This window comes from Lepisosteus platostomus, chromosome 21, assembly GCF_059453375.1.
Source record: "Lepisosteus platostomus isolate fLepPlt1 chromosome 21, fLepPlt1.hap1, whole genome shotgun sequence".
NCBI lineage: Eukaryota > Metazoa > Chordata > Actinopteri > Semionotiformes > Lepisosteidae > Lepisosteus > Lepisosteus platostomus.
The window spans coordinates 1098692-1112054 of record NC_142631.1 but is presented as its reverse complement, the minus strand read 5'-3'; the positions used below and the strand labels follow the sequence as shown (position 1 = coordinate 1112054).

General features: G+C 48.0%; 1 protein-coding gene across 3 annotated transcripts in view; it reads right to left on the bottom strand.

Moving 5' to 3' along the window:
- Positions 1-13363, bottom strand: part of mapkap1 (MAPK associated protein 1) — a 91001-nt gene that overhangs the window by 57236 nt on the left and 20402 nt on the right. For all 3 annotated transcript variants that reach the window (XM_088615447.1, XM_088615446.1, XM_088615448.1), the window contains one exon: positions 5151-5323. In XM_088615447.1, the coding sequence (XP_088471573.1) occupies positions 5151-5323 (173 nt within the window). The remainder of the gene's footprint in view (positions 1-5150; positions 5324-13363) is intronic.

Below are 13363 nucleotides of genomic sequence, written 5' to 3'. Positions count from 1 at the left end.
CAGGGCCGCGACCAGCGCCAACATCAACGGGACCCGCCGCCCCATCCCAGGGTCTCCCTCATTAATTCACATTCTCACAACTCCGGCCCGGTTCCCCTTGGTACACCCGGCAGCTTGGGGAGAGACGGCCTTTGTGTTCGTTCGGCACACCGCGGCGCAGAAGAAGGAAGACAAACAGCCGCCCACTTCTGCCCACGGCGGCCCCTGGCTACCTTCCCACCCCGTCGCCAGGCACGTCGAAGAGGCAGAGAAACCATCTCGCACGACACAACAACCCAGGCGACACAAAACACAGGCACAACGGAGCACAATTTATGCCCGAGTGCAATTAAGCTTCTTTAGAAAAGAAAAAAAGGCCGTCGTGAAGCAGTTTTGCACAGCTTTAAAAGGGGATCAGCTTACGTACAGAGAATCCTGAAAAATAACAAAACATTCATTTCCAGCCCCTGCGGAAGAGCTGGTCAGCTGCTTGTGCCTTCGGTGTGGGAGCTGAGGCGTCCTGAAACTCAGCATTCAGTTTTCTGGGTTCCTGGGGTGACTTATTAGCGGTGGTGGCAAACTTTTGCTTTGTCAAGACCCTTCAATTCTCCAGGCTACACAGCCTCACTTCCAAGAAGAAGTTAAGCTAAACTGGATACTCCTTTCCCGTTCAATACTTGGGCCCTGATCTCAGGGTTTATAGCCTAAGAACACTTTTCAACATGTAACATGCCTTCATTTTCCTACTTGCCCTGAACATGCCTACTTTATTTTGTTGAACGCAAACTGAATTTGGCAACAGTGCAAAAGGCCAACAGCTTCGTCGCCTGAAGACAGTCTTATAAAACCGAGAGCCGACAAGATACAATTCTGCTCGCAGGAGGTCCTGCCTTGCTCTCTTTGTGCAGGCAGCGCAAACACATCTGAATCGACAGCAACAGAAGAAATCTGACCGTAAGGTGTTTCAACATCCGTCTTCTGCGTTTCAGCTGGGTGGAACTGGGAGGTATGACAGTCTGGGCTTTTGGGGATTCCCTGTGTCCGCAATTAAACCACCCCTTAATTTCTCCTGGCAGAAAGTCCCTGATTAGATCATGGAGGTAAAGACTTCTTGACGGCAGTTCTGTCAGCTCCTGTTGGATGTCCTTCCTTGGACGAGGTGGGGGGGGGGGGGGGGGTCATGCGACTGTCAGTTAGTCTTGTTTTCACTTCCATACAGTCAGTTTATCAGGGAACAAACACATTCCACACCCTTTCAGGTGCTTAAACCATGCCCTGCCTTTGCTTTGCCATGCTTTTCCATAGTTTGTGGTGAAATCTACCATAACTCTGTGTGCTCTACAATGATTTTACTGTGCTTTATTACAATTTTACTTCAGAATATAGTCATTTGTTCACTTAGAATTTCTTCAGCCTCATCTAGGGTGCCTCAGAAGGCGGACACTGCGATGCCATAAGGTGCACAGAATGAACAGTATCACTCAAGTCTTTTGAAATTGCTTTGCACACCTTTGGTATTAGTTTTAAAAAAATCGAAAGGCCTTCACCAGACACACCCACTGCTGTGTAGAGCCTGCCCTTTTATTAGTGTTGCATTAACATAATGCAACCCAGTGCATCCTTTTGCAGCTACACAGGACGGTCGGCAATATGCAAAGAAAGACCTGCTAAGACACAATCTTAACTGCTGTGCTTCAGATAACGAAACAACAGTCTGGGAAGAGTCAGTAAAGATGGGAGCAGCATTTGTTTTAATGCCCAGGGTTTTTAGACTCTTCAATACAGCACATTTCTCTGGCAAATAAGCAGGAGCGTTTGGAAGCCTCCAATTTCCTTCCTTTTAAAACGGGAGACTGAGACCATATGCTCAACCCGTCTTGCCCTCCAGATCCTCTCTGCTAATTGCAATGCTTTTTAGCACAGTAAATCTACCAGTGTCTCACTGCTCTCTGAAGGCATGACGTATTGCCTAAACGCTCATGTGTCAGATTGTTTCCAAACTCAGTGTTTAAATTTTGAACTTTAATTAAGTGATTAATGGTTAAATTAATTAATTGCGAAATGTATGCTAATTGTTTAATTGGTCGTTTGATCTATATAGATCATTTATAAATTAAGTGAGTTGATTTACAAAGTTTATTGATTGGATGTGACAATGAATTATTTGGCTGACTACCTGATTTGCAATTTTCCCAATTAATGCACAAACCTTTCTAACAGGACCATTTTTGTTACGAGCGCTCAAACCAGGTGATCTACACCAGCGCTGTCACCACAGCAGTTATTTATTAAATGAACCGGGTAATAATGATGCATTAATATAAATGTAAACTGTAAATTTTCTAATTCAGCGACTTAAAGGGGAGTAATCCGATTGCATTTGTCACTATAAATTTCTACAAGTTTGCAGAACAGCTAAAGACACAAATCTACAACGAGATGCAAAAAAAGGTAGGTGACTATCTAGGTGAGGGAATACATTTGCAGTGGTAATCACACCATTCAACCATTCAAACCCGGAGAAATATTTCACAGCAGCCACCGCACTGAGTAATGCTGAGCTCAACCAGGCCATTTGCCCTGCTTACTGAACAGCACCTTTCCAGAGACAGGCAAGTACATTTGAATGACTAATTTAAGGAAAAAGAAAAAAAAGAGAAATTTTATGACCTTCTGCTTTGTCTGTTAAAACATTTTTTTTTTATCACTGTCTCGCCAAAGAAAAAGCTGCAACCTTAAAAAATGACAAACTGCTCCAAAACACTTTTAAAAGCTTATTGCTCCATGTGCATTAAGGCTTATTTCAATATTTGTTTACAAGGCTCCGTGACGATAAATCTAACTAAGATCTCTCCTTGCGTTGCCTGCTGATTTACGGCCGGATTTTAAAACGGGCTGCTGCAGAAGAACAGGGGGAGCTGCTGAGCTGCCATCCCTCATGCCGGAGAGGCAGAGAGCTCCCCCCTCAGACGCAGGAAGCCCGGCCAAGAACAACAGCGCCTCCTCTGGTAGTGGCACGCCGCATCGGCCCCTACAGGGAGACAGGGGCTGGCAACGCTACAGGCTCTCCCGGCAGCCCAAACTGGGGGTGACACGCCGTCGGCAGGAGCAGGAGGCGCAGCGATTCCCTCCCCCGGTGCCAACAGAAGCGCCCTCACGGACAGCAGAGCGAGGCGGCAGCAGCTGCGCCCCGGGCGGGAGGGTCCCCGTTGCCCCCCCCGCCCTGGCAGAACCCCCCCCCACTGCCGGGCACGGCGAGACTCGAGCGCTCCGGCGTCCCCGAGCACAGGGCAGAATCCTTCGCACGACACTGCGGTCTGCACTACATTCACTCCACGGATTCGTCTCTGCTAATGCCATTTTAAGAATGACTCGCCCGTGGCTCAGGTGAACTAACTGGATGCATTGTCAGCCATACCGTATCTTCTAGAGCTCTGGTGTCCATCATCGGACTCCTAACTCACTCCGGCTAATTCACCTGGAGATCTTGCCTCTGCTCACTAGGATGGATCTGTGTTCAGGAAGCTCTGAAGGGACATCGCTGATGAATCGGTGCAGCTCAATACATACTGCTGGCAACGAGAGGCAGCAATACTCCTCCACAGATGTGCGTCTTCAACTCCGCTCTTCTTTTATAGGTCCTCCCTCCATCTCCTCTGGGCTACGTCTTCGCACCTCCCCAGGGAGATCCGCACCTTGAGTTTCACGGGTCCTGGTTCCGATCTGGAAGCCTTCAGCCCCACCCCAGACATGCCAGTTGAATGCGACGCGCAGCGCCCAGAGTAGCCAATCACATCAAGGTACCCTCGGGCAGCTGCTTTCCCTTCCACGTACCGCGGCATCGTTAACGACGGGGGGGGGAGGGGGGGGGGCGCACCTCGATCGGCTCCCGTGACCGGCTGGCTGAGGGCGTCAGGCGGGCCGGAAAGGAAGCGGACGGGGTGGGACGCGGTCAGAGAGCCGGGCTGGATGTCCCGAGGATCCTGAACCGCTCGTCCCGCTCCTTCCAGCGGATCCAGGAGGCGACCTGCGACCTCCGGGATCTTCAGGAGCAAGTGCGGGCAGCTGGAGCGCTGCGTTTTCCTACAGGCGGTTTAAGGCTTGGAGCGGTGGGACGTTCTCAAACCTGCGCTGGTGTGAGCCTGGCCAGCACCTGGAGGGGAGACCTCCTGGGAAAAACTAAGGTGGCTTGCTGCTGGAAGAGGCGTTAGCGGGACCAGCAGGGTTCTCAAGTCGGAAACGTACACAGTGACTAAGGGAGGGAGGTTTGTCTGCTCTTTCGTATTGAGACAGGCTGGAACAAATGACCAGGATTGGGGGGGGGGTGGTAAATAAACAGAAAGGGATTGTCTTCTTGCTCTCATGATGGATGGTGACGGGCTCCCCAGCAGCAGGGTTTTGAAGAAAATCCCGTTCTCCAGCTTGTTGTGATTTATGACGAGGGAACTGCTCTAAGACTCGGCCGTTCGGCCTCCCAGCCCAGCGGGGATCCCGTGCGGACAGCTGGACACAACACCCGTCTTTCCCAAGACAAACCTCTTCTTTTCCATTCTCGGCAACACTGCTGCTGGACTTATCTAACCCTACATACATCATTTTGCACTTTGCAGGTTTTATACTCATTTTCCTTGGTCAAATATGTAACTTTTTTTTTTACAAAGTACCCTCAAATTGCTGCAGTGCCTGTGGGCAGGTACAACACACAGAGAGTCAGTGTGGAGACTCCAGGGCTGGAGAATATAAGCATGTCAACCAAGAGGGACAGCCAGAGGCAGCTAATCGAGGGATAGGAGCAGGAGAGAGGCAGGTGACCGAGGCAGAGGGATAGGAGCAGGAGGGGGGCAGGTGATCGAGGCAGAGGGAGAGAGGCAGACGATCGAGGCAGAGGGATAGGAGCAGGAGAGGGGCAGGTGACCGAGGCAGAGGGATAGGAGCAGGAGGGGGGCAGGTGATCGAGGCAGAGGGATAGGAGCAGGAGAGAGGCAGGTGATCGAGGCAGAGGGATAGGAGCAGGAGGGGGGCAGGTGATCGAGGCAGAGGGATAGGAGCAGGAGAGGGGCAGACGATCGAGGCAGAGGGATAGGAGCAGGAGAGGGGCAGGCGATCGAGGCAGAGGGATAGGAGCAGGCGCCAGGCAGAGGGATGGAGTTCAGGGAAGCCCCTGGCCTTACTTGAGCTTGGGCTCCCGGCCCTCGCTGGTGTACTGCCAGCAGATGAGCCCGATGAGGTCGTGCACTCTGGCGTTGGCCATGGTGACCACAGTCATGGGGTGAGGCTTCTCCTGCACGCTCTGCATTGAGAGGTAGACTTCAATTTTTTTGGTTGCTGTTGTACCTACGTGGCCCTGTGGAAACACAAAACCAGACAGACAGAACAAGTCAATTTACACATTCCTGTGTAAAGATTTCAAGTTACCACCTGTACATGAACCTGGAAACACGCTTTCCACTTCATTCCAGCCGAAGAAAAACTACACTGAGAACATCCCTGTCTGGCAACACAACGAGACCATCAGCACCTGTGTCTTCAGAAAATATTTTCACTCCACACACACCAATTACACCCATCTCATCTGGACACCACAAAATAACACCCTGCTCGTCTATCATATTTTATGGAGTTTCATTCAATTTTTTATTTTTTATTCAATGGTTCAGCTCAAATCTGAATCAGTTCTGAAACGTATTTCTGTAGATATACTGCAACACAGGACATCTAAATAAAGTCAGCACTGAAGATAATAAGACTAATCCAACACGGATTGCATCATGTCTTATAAATTAACTCACTTCTTAAAAATAGGGTTGACCTGGTTTGACAGATCCCGGATTAGCAGGTACCTTAGAACCATCAGTGCTACAGCACAAAAAGCAGTATGAGCAAGGTCATAACGTAGCACTTCGTTTTCTTAAAGCTGGTTACAAAAACACAACTCGCAGGAACTGCATTTTTGTAACTGTGCTGGAATCCAATACACATTAAACGTGAACAGTTACTGGTCTCTTCCGATGCCTTTTAAGTTGTGAATTTTGACGGGACTGTCACAGCCAGAGTCCTGCACTGTGCGTTTTGTCCAGAAAGTCACGACAGAAGAGGAACCTTTTCAGTGGTCGGGCATCTGTCCCCAGCACGGCAGAGGTACCTACTGTGTAGTGCATGAGTCCTTTATCTTGCACTGTATAATGTCTAGAGAACCACCTGCTACACATAATTGCTACCTGTCTGAGGTGGTGTCAATTTATTTCCCTGCTTTGCTGCAATGGCTGCTTATTCTTTTTTTTTTTAAGAAAGTGTTCAAAATATTATCCCAGCCATCATGAAAGAGTGAAGGATTTTTACTGTAATTACCGGGCCTTGAGTACTGCTGCTTACTCTTACATCGCAATGTGGCCCACAACCACATAATCACAGGCAAGTCTGTTTATGAGCCACCTACGGTGTTTCAGGGGAGGGAGAGAGGCGATCATTACAGTGTCACAACAGCAGCCAGTCGTACAGTAAACAGCCCAGGAAGCAGGAAGGAAGTGGAGAGAGCAGGGCAGCCTGGCTTCCCGATCAATACGGGCAGGAGGAACAGCGAGCCGGAGGCCTGCGGGCCCCAGCTATTAACTCCAATAACAAGGCAAATGGCATTAGGATTCTACACACTGGTAGAAGTGTAGAATTTAAATCAAGGGATATTACGATATTGAAATTGTAGAACACACTAATAAGGCCTCATTTGGCATATTGCGTGCGACTGCGGTCGCCACAATACAGAGACTGTTGTTCTGGAATCAGTCTGGAGAAGAGTAACCGCCCACAGTCCTGAGCATGAAGGAAAGTCTCACACTGGCAGGCTAAAAGACTGAATCGTTTTGGACTTTGAGATTTAATCATCCAAGTCAACCCGGAGGACTTCTTCAGAATGAACAGTGAAATGCGAACGAGAGGACACGAATGCAAACCAAGTGGAAAGGTATTTAAATTTGAGATAAGGTGCCATTTCTTTACACAAAGGGCTGTGGGAGTATGGAACAGGCTCCCCTGCCCTGCTGTTGGAGCCGTGACCCAGGTTTCTTTCAAGAAAGCTGGATGAGACACTTGAGCCGGATGAGTTGAACGGACTCCTCTCGTTTTTTTTTACCTTTCTTATGTCTTTTCATGACAACCCAGTGACAGAAAACTTGCCACGACGGCACCAGAAACTAATCAGACACACCAGTGCACGACACGGTGCTTGGTCTGAAGATAAAGCAGACTCAAGAGAAAATCAAGAAGGAAGAAGAGGAAGGACTTCAGAGAGGAATTCAGCTCTTTGGAAACACATGGGGAGACATAACAGCCACACGTCCCGGGAGACCGTCTCTCAAAAAGGGGAGAGAATTAAATGTTTATTCTTTCCTTTTAATTCAAAACGGCCGCATCCAGAGACCGTTCAGTATATAAATAATTCAGGTCTAGAGGTGATCTATAATGGTAATGCCAAATTCTATACTAATGATGCAACATCAGTGCCAATTGATTTCAGTGGAGCATTTTTATTGTTCAGACGCACTTTTAAGCACCCCTGTCTTATTAAATCATATTTATATAATAAAATCGATGCAGTTAAAATGTTCTGGGAGGATTTTAACACCATAAGGATGAATTACACATTCTCAAACTCTATTAATTTCAGTGGTACATGGCGTCACATTTAGATTTAATAGAAAGTTTTTAATGAAGCCTATTGGAGAAGATATCGTTTCCTCCATTACCAGATGATGTATATTGGAGAAAGGTTACAATCCAGTCATTAACACTCTCTTAAATTACGGAAGTACTTGAAGCTTCCTAATTTTTTTCCGCCTTTTTCATTTTTTCCTGAAATAAAATAATATTAGGGATCTTGAATCCAGTCCAGGGGCAATTAAACATGATGATGGGGTGAGAAGGTAAGCCTGGCAGGGGAGACAGAAAACGCAGGTGTAAATCAAGGAGGGTAATGTCATCATCTGCCTCGCCCCACTCGTGCCAAGAGAAGACCCTCCGAGTTACTAAAGAAAGCTATTAAGGAGCTTAAGAAGCAAGGCTTCATCACACAGGCAATCCAAGAGTATGCGGAGGCACTTCACACCAGCAATGGCACAAACAGGGTTTCTGCAGCTGGGCACCCTCTCCTCTGATTTTCACATGAGCTCGATATCCGATATCCAGTATCATGGAAAAGTAACTTGCTTCCTCTGCCACACCTCCTCGCCACACCCATGCCTGCTGGCCCTGCGCTGAGCTGCCAGCTGCAGGCTGGGGGACGGAGGGGGTCCTGTCCCTTCTTCCACATCAGCTCCGTCTGCAAACAGCTGTGACAGGGAGGAACAGCGTGTCGACAGAATGCTCGATGCAACACGCATTTATCATTCGGCTTCTCGGAAACAGGAGCACGCTCCATCTCTGTGTTCAGCCGCACGAAGAGAAAAGTTTGCAAGAAAGCCTGGAGATCATTTCCTCAATATTACTTAAGAGACAGGCCGGTCTGGCTCATCCAGTCATCCAGCCTTGGGACAGACTCCGGCTCCCCCACCACCTCGTACTGGGATAAGGCAGCTAGAGAACGGGTGGATGGATTCTGCCTCCCCCTGTAACATTTCACTTATTTGTATTTTGCACAGTTTGCCTGTGAGTATGTCCAACTGCAATTCTTTCACTTTAAAACCCGCTATTAGCTCTCCGTTAAAATGCTTTGCAGGGATGTGGACGGTATCACTTTAAACACTAAGCAGGAGCAGGCTTACCAGAGACTAAGGAAAGGGGGTGAGAGCTTGACAGAGCATCTGAGAAATAGAGGTCACCCGCATGGCGCTGGCGGATTGCTGAGCGCTACAGAAGTGCGGTCACTGGGGATGCCAGTATATAGGACACTCGCTGCTAAAACGCAGCCGCGCAGCCGAATGATCATCACTTGATCCCTCCTCTCGCGAGCGCCTGCCTGGGACAGAGCGTTCCCCAAGGCTCAGACTGCCGAACCCCCGACTCTAAAAGGTAACGCCATGAAATATAGACACTGCACCCCCCCCCAGCCCCCCTCCCCGACAGATCAGCGCGTGTTTGCAGAGCGCGACCGACGAGTCAAATAATCCGAGAGCCCCGAGGTGTCGCTCACAGCACGGGGGGGTGAGGTGGAGAACGCCGGGGCTGGGGCTGCGCCTGCGCCTGAACCAGCCCACTGTCCGGCACCTGGCTTCCTGTCACAGGAAAATCCGCCACCCGCTCCATCTCGCCGCAGATCGAACACCGACCTGCAGGTGTGCTCGCAGGCCAGGGGCAGTGCCCATGCACGGCTTCCCTTAAGAACAGGAGGCTTGGACCGATCCTGGTTTTACCGGTAACTACCAGTGTCCAGCTCCAGTGTCTCCTGCAAAAACTCCTGTTTCACGTTCATACTGCTTTTTTTCTGCAAGACGCCTCTGTTTATTCGTTGAGAAGCGGGGGCGCGCACTCATTTCTAGATGATGTCATGCCATTAACCAAGACTTGTACTTGGGAAGGACTCGCGTGTAATATATCACCCTCAGCTCAAGTACGAAGCTTTCCCACACTGGCTGTGCAATTATGGTGGGAATTAATTGCTTATCGGGAAGGTCGTCGATGCTGGTGCGTCTCGCTTTGTTTTACTCGGTTACAGGTGAAATGTAGCATTTTAGTTTACCGAAACAAGCCAATGCAACAACCCTAAGGGGTCAATACCTTCATTTATTGTGCACTGCCCTCCAAATGCAATGTGTGTGCAAACATAATATACACTCAAGCGTGACTTAGGGCCTCAGTCTACATCTATACAAATATAAAAGAAACAGTTCCTTCGTATAACTGTAAATCTCCTACTTGACTCTAAGACATTAGCAGTCTTCCATGCACTGTTGCCACTATGCGTGTTCACAATAAACAGCAATAAGCACACGTTCATTTTCCTGCCGCAGCAGAAAAGTATTAATTCCACATACAGCAGTGCCCTCTGCCACCTCCAGGCACTCCATCAAAATTTCAGCTGTCTCTTTATATAAAATATTTAACACCAAGTGTGGCTTATGAATAACACGCATCCTATCAAATTACACAAAATTAAAATTTTCCCACCTCTGAACTCCGGGTGATCTATGCAATCAAGGCAAAAACGTGGCTTTTACCCCCTTGAATACTCAAACCCCAAACACAAACTCTCAGTGCGTTAAAACTGCCCGTTTCTTACAGCTCTACACATAACAGATATTTATGCACGCGTCATGCTTCGCTTTGAAAGCAGTAATTTTTTAAATGATGCATTCATTGTTTTTTTTAATAATAACGGGGAAAACAAAGTCGCTGGCCCTTTTCCTTCGGCCCGTAAATAATGATGTATAAAACGCTTCGTCTGACTGGAGCACCAATAATAAAGTAATGCAATTTTATCAATTATATTTTTTGTCTTAATTGTTGACTTCACTTAGCGTGAGCCCCACCACTGCACAGCACCATGCTATTTTTCAATTAAAAGGTCCAGATGTTTTTGGAGGCTCCAGTAGACACAGGCAGTTATGAGAAATGCTTTATCTGCATTGTAATAATCACTACAACATCAGCTCCAGGCTGCATTTACATACTCATGTTTTATTCCAGCCCTCCTTCTAATGTACCGCTTAATTATACAGCTTGCAAGACAATGCCAGCCCGCCAGAGCCCGGAATTTATTTACTCTGTGATGCAGAGAGGCAACAACAACCTAATCCAGTCGCGCTCCAGACTGCCACCATCGCAGCGGCGAGGGCCGGGAAGAGGAAGAAGCCAGGAAAATCAATAAGCTGCGCCATAATACACACCAACAAAAGCACACACAAAAAAAAAAACACTTCGCGTAAGTGCACTTTATTGGGATTTTAAAGGTCACCGACAAACGAAATTGTGTTAAAATGAACTGGCTCTTGAAGAGAGACACGGCGGCGAGGAGCTGGGAAGAGGGGTTTTTTTTTGTGTCATTTTCATTTCTCCCCCCCCCAAAAAACGCTCCAGAGTGAAACCCCCCCCCCCCTCTCGGAGAGATGCCCGAGGGAGCTGTCCGAGTGTCCGGACGAGCGGGCTCTTGCCCCTGGAGCAGGGAGTCTGCCCCGGGGCTCCCCACCCCCTCACACACACTGTGCAAGCGAGGGGAGAAGGGGGGTGCGGTGGGGTGCCCTTGTAGGCTTCTCCCCGGTTTGTTTTCCAGAGTGGAGGGGGTGACTGGGGGGGGGGGTCTGTTAAAAATAATGAAGATTTTTAATCAGAAGCCCTCAGTGAGCCCACATGCAGAGTTAGCCTACTTTCAGCGCTCGCTCCTGGCACATTTTTTATCATTTCCGAGGGAATAATAATACTCCTCTGTTGTAGCAGAACAGGTAATATCTTCTGCACCACATACTACATACAATACATCGCTGGGAGCTAGGCAAACTTAATGCATTCTTAAATTTACAAATAAATAGCTTTTTTTTGGGGGGCAGGGGAGATATACATTTCTATTAGCGCGGAGTGTGTTCCAATCACTTATCTATTAAGCCAACCAAAAGAAAGCGGTGTCGTTTATCTTGTAACGCCAGACCCCTTGAGAAGCTACAGAAAGGCAGCTATCACTGGGATATTTTGAGACACAGACCATTTCTTTCCCCACACAAGAACTTCCTGGCGCTCCAGAGGAGCCGAAATGCACCACCCGCCACTGCTGCTTTCCGACTTGCAAGTGCAGTAACTGCAGTACTGAAGGGGCTATCTAGGAGAGGAGGCACTGGTCAGTTTACTTCATCATAATGAGTTTTTACTGCCTCACTGTGATACCAGGGCTAATGGAAGTTGCACTGCCTAGACACTTGCTTCTCTGTAAATTAGTGCAGAAGGTCTTCTCCAAAAACAATGACTAATACTGCACTTAATCTTCGAAACGTTTAACTTACATGAAAAATATCTCAGAAGTAACCAGAGTGACACTGATGCATCTAGGCAATGCAGTGCTGCCCATTCATCACCCCCAATGCTGAATTAATCTTGATAGCAAAGACACCAAATTACATCAGCGGGGGTTTCACACTCAGTCTTCCTCCACCAATATCTGAAACAAATTTTTGGTCTGTTAACATTTAATCACCCACCTCTGCTGCAGAAAGAATCGGATCAGAGGGCTTTGAAAAAATGTGAATGATGAGATCAAAGCATAAAGCATAAACACCGAGCTGCACTCACCAGATTGGCCTGCTCCTTCATACTACTGCATTTTAAAGGAAAGACTAGTTTTGCTTAATCTCAAACTGTATTTCAGTAACATTTTAGGAATTTCACTGACTACTGGACTTCTATAGCTTGACATTTAAACAAAAAATGTTCTACATTAGGAGCCACATTTGACCTAAGAATTCAGTAAAGCACAGAAATCGTGCCCTTTAACTCCATTTTTTAAATAAATGGATTTAAAGCCTCGCGCTTTGAAAGGCATATTAAATATTTAAGTATTTTGAACTTTTCATCATCCAGGCTCAAAATATCTTTTTACACAATTTCGTCTAATAGCGTTCTCCTGAGAGCTGGACTTTGGTGGAGCTGTATGATCTCAAAAATAAATATATAATTACATTTGAAGATATGTCTCTCCCCGATGCGCTCATCTTTCCTGGGCAGTTAATATAAGTCAAAGGAACATCACCAAAAGTGGGCAATATATAATGCTCACAGCGCATGGATAATACATATTTATGCAACTTGATCTGACATAGTGTGCTTAAATCAAACAATTAAAAAACCGTTCTTTGAAATATTAACAGGAGAGCAGCCCTAATTAATAGGAGGGCTTATTTGTAGCTGTGCAGGACTGCTGACGACACCAGCATTAGCGGAATGACAGGCTTAAAATATCGGGAAGTTTCTCAGCTTTTGGGTGCAATATTTTAAAATACATCACCATGTCACTTCCTTAATGTGCTTAATAGATTATGGCACATGGCAAACTAACAAGAATTTTTTAACGGATGGCTTTTATGGCTTTGTGTTGGTGATTAATTAAATAAATAGCCGGTGTTCCACAAATCATCCCCTTAATTAGTCCGCACGCGCTCCCGGGGCTCGGGTACCTCCGGCTGTGGCGCGGGCGGGGGCGGCGAGGAGGGCGTGGCGGGGCCCCCCCACCCGCCCGCAGGCCGGGGCGCACAGGTGCCAGTGTCGGCTGGAGCTGCTCCGAGCGGGAAGACGGCGGATTTGATGACACTCGCCCCCCCCCCCCGCCCCACAGGAGGAAGGAGCAGGGGGACGAGTCGGGGAACTCGAACCCGCGACCCCCACTGCAGAGGAACGACGCGCGGGAACGTCCGCTGGCCGTCCTCGCCGCCTCCCAGGAGCTTCTTGCTCAGGAAGCAAATGCATCTTCCGAGCT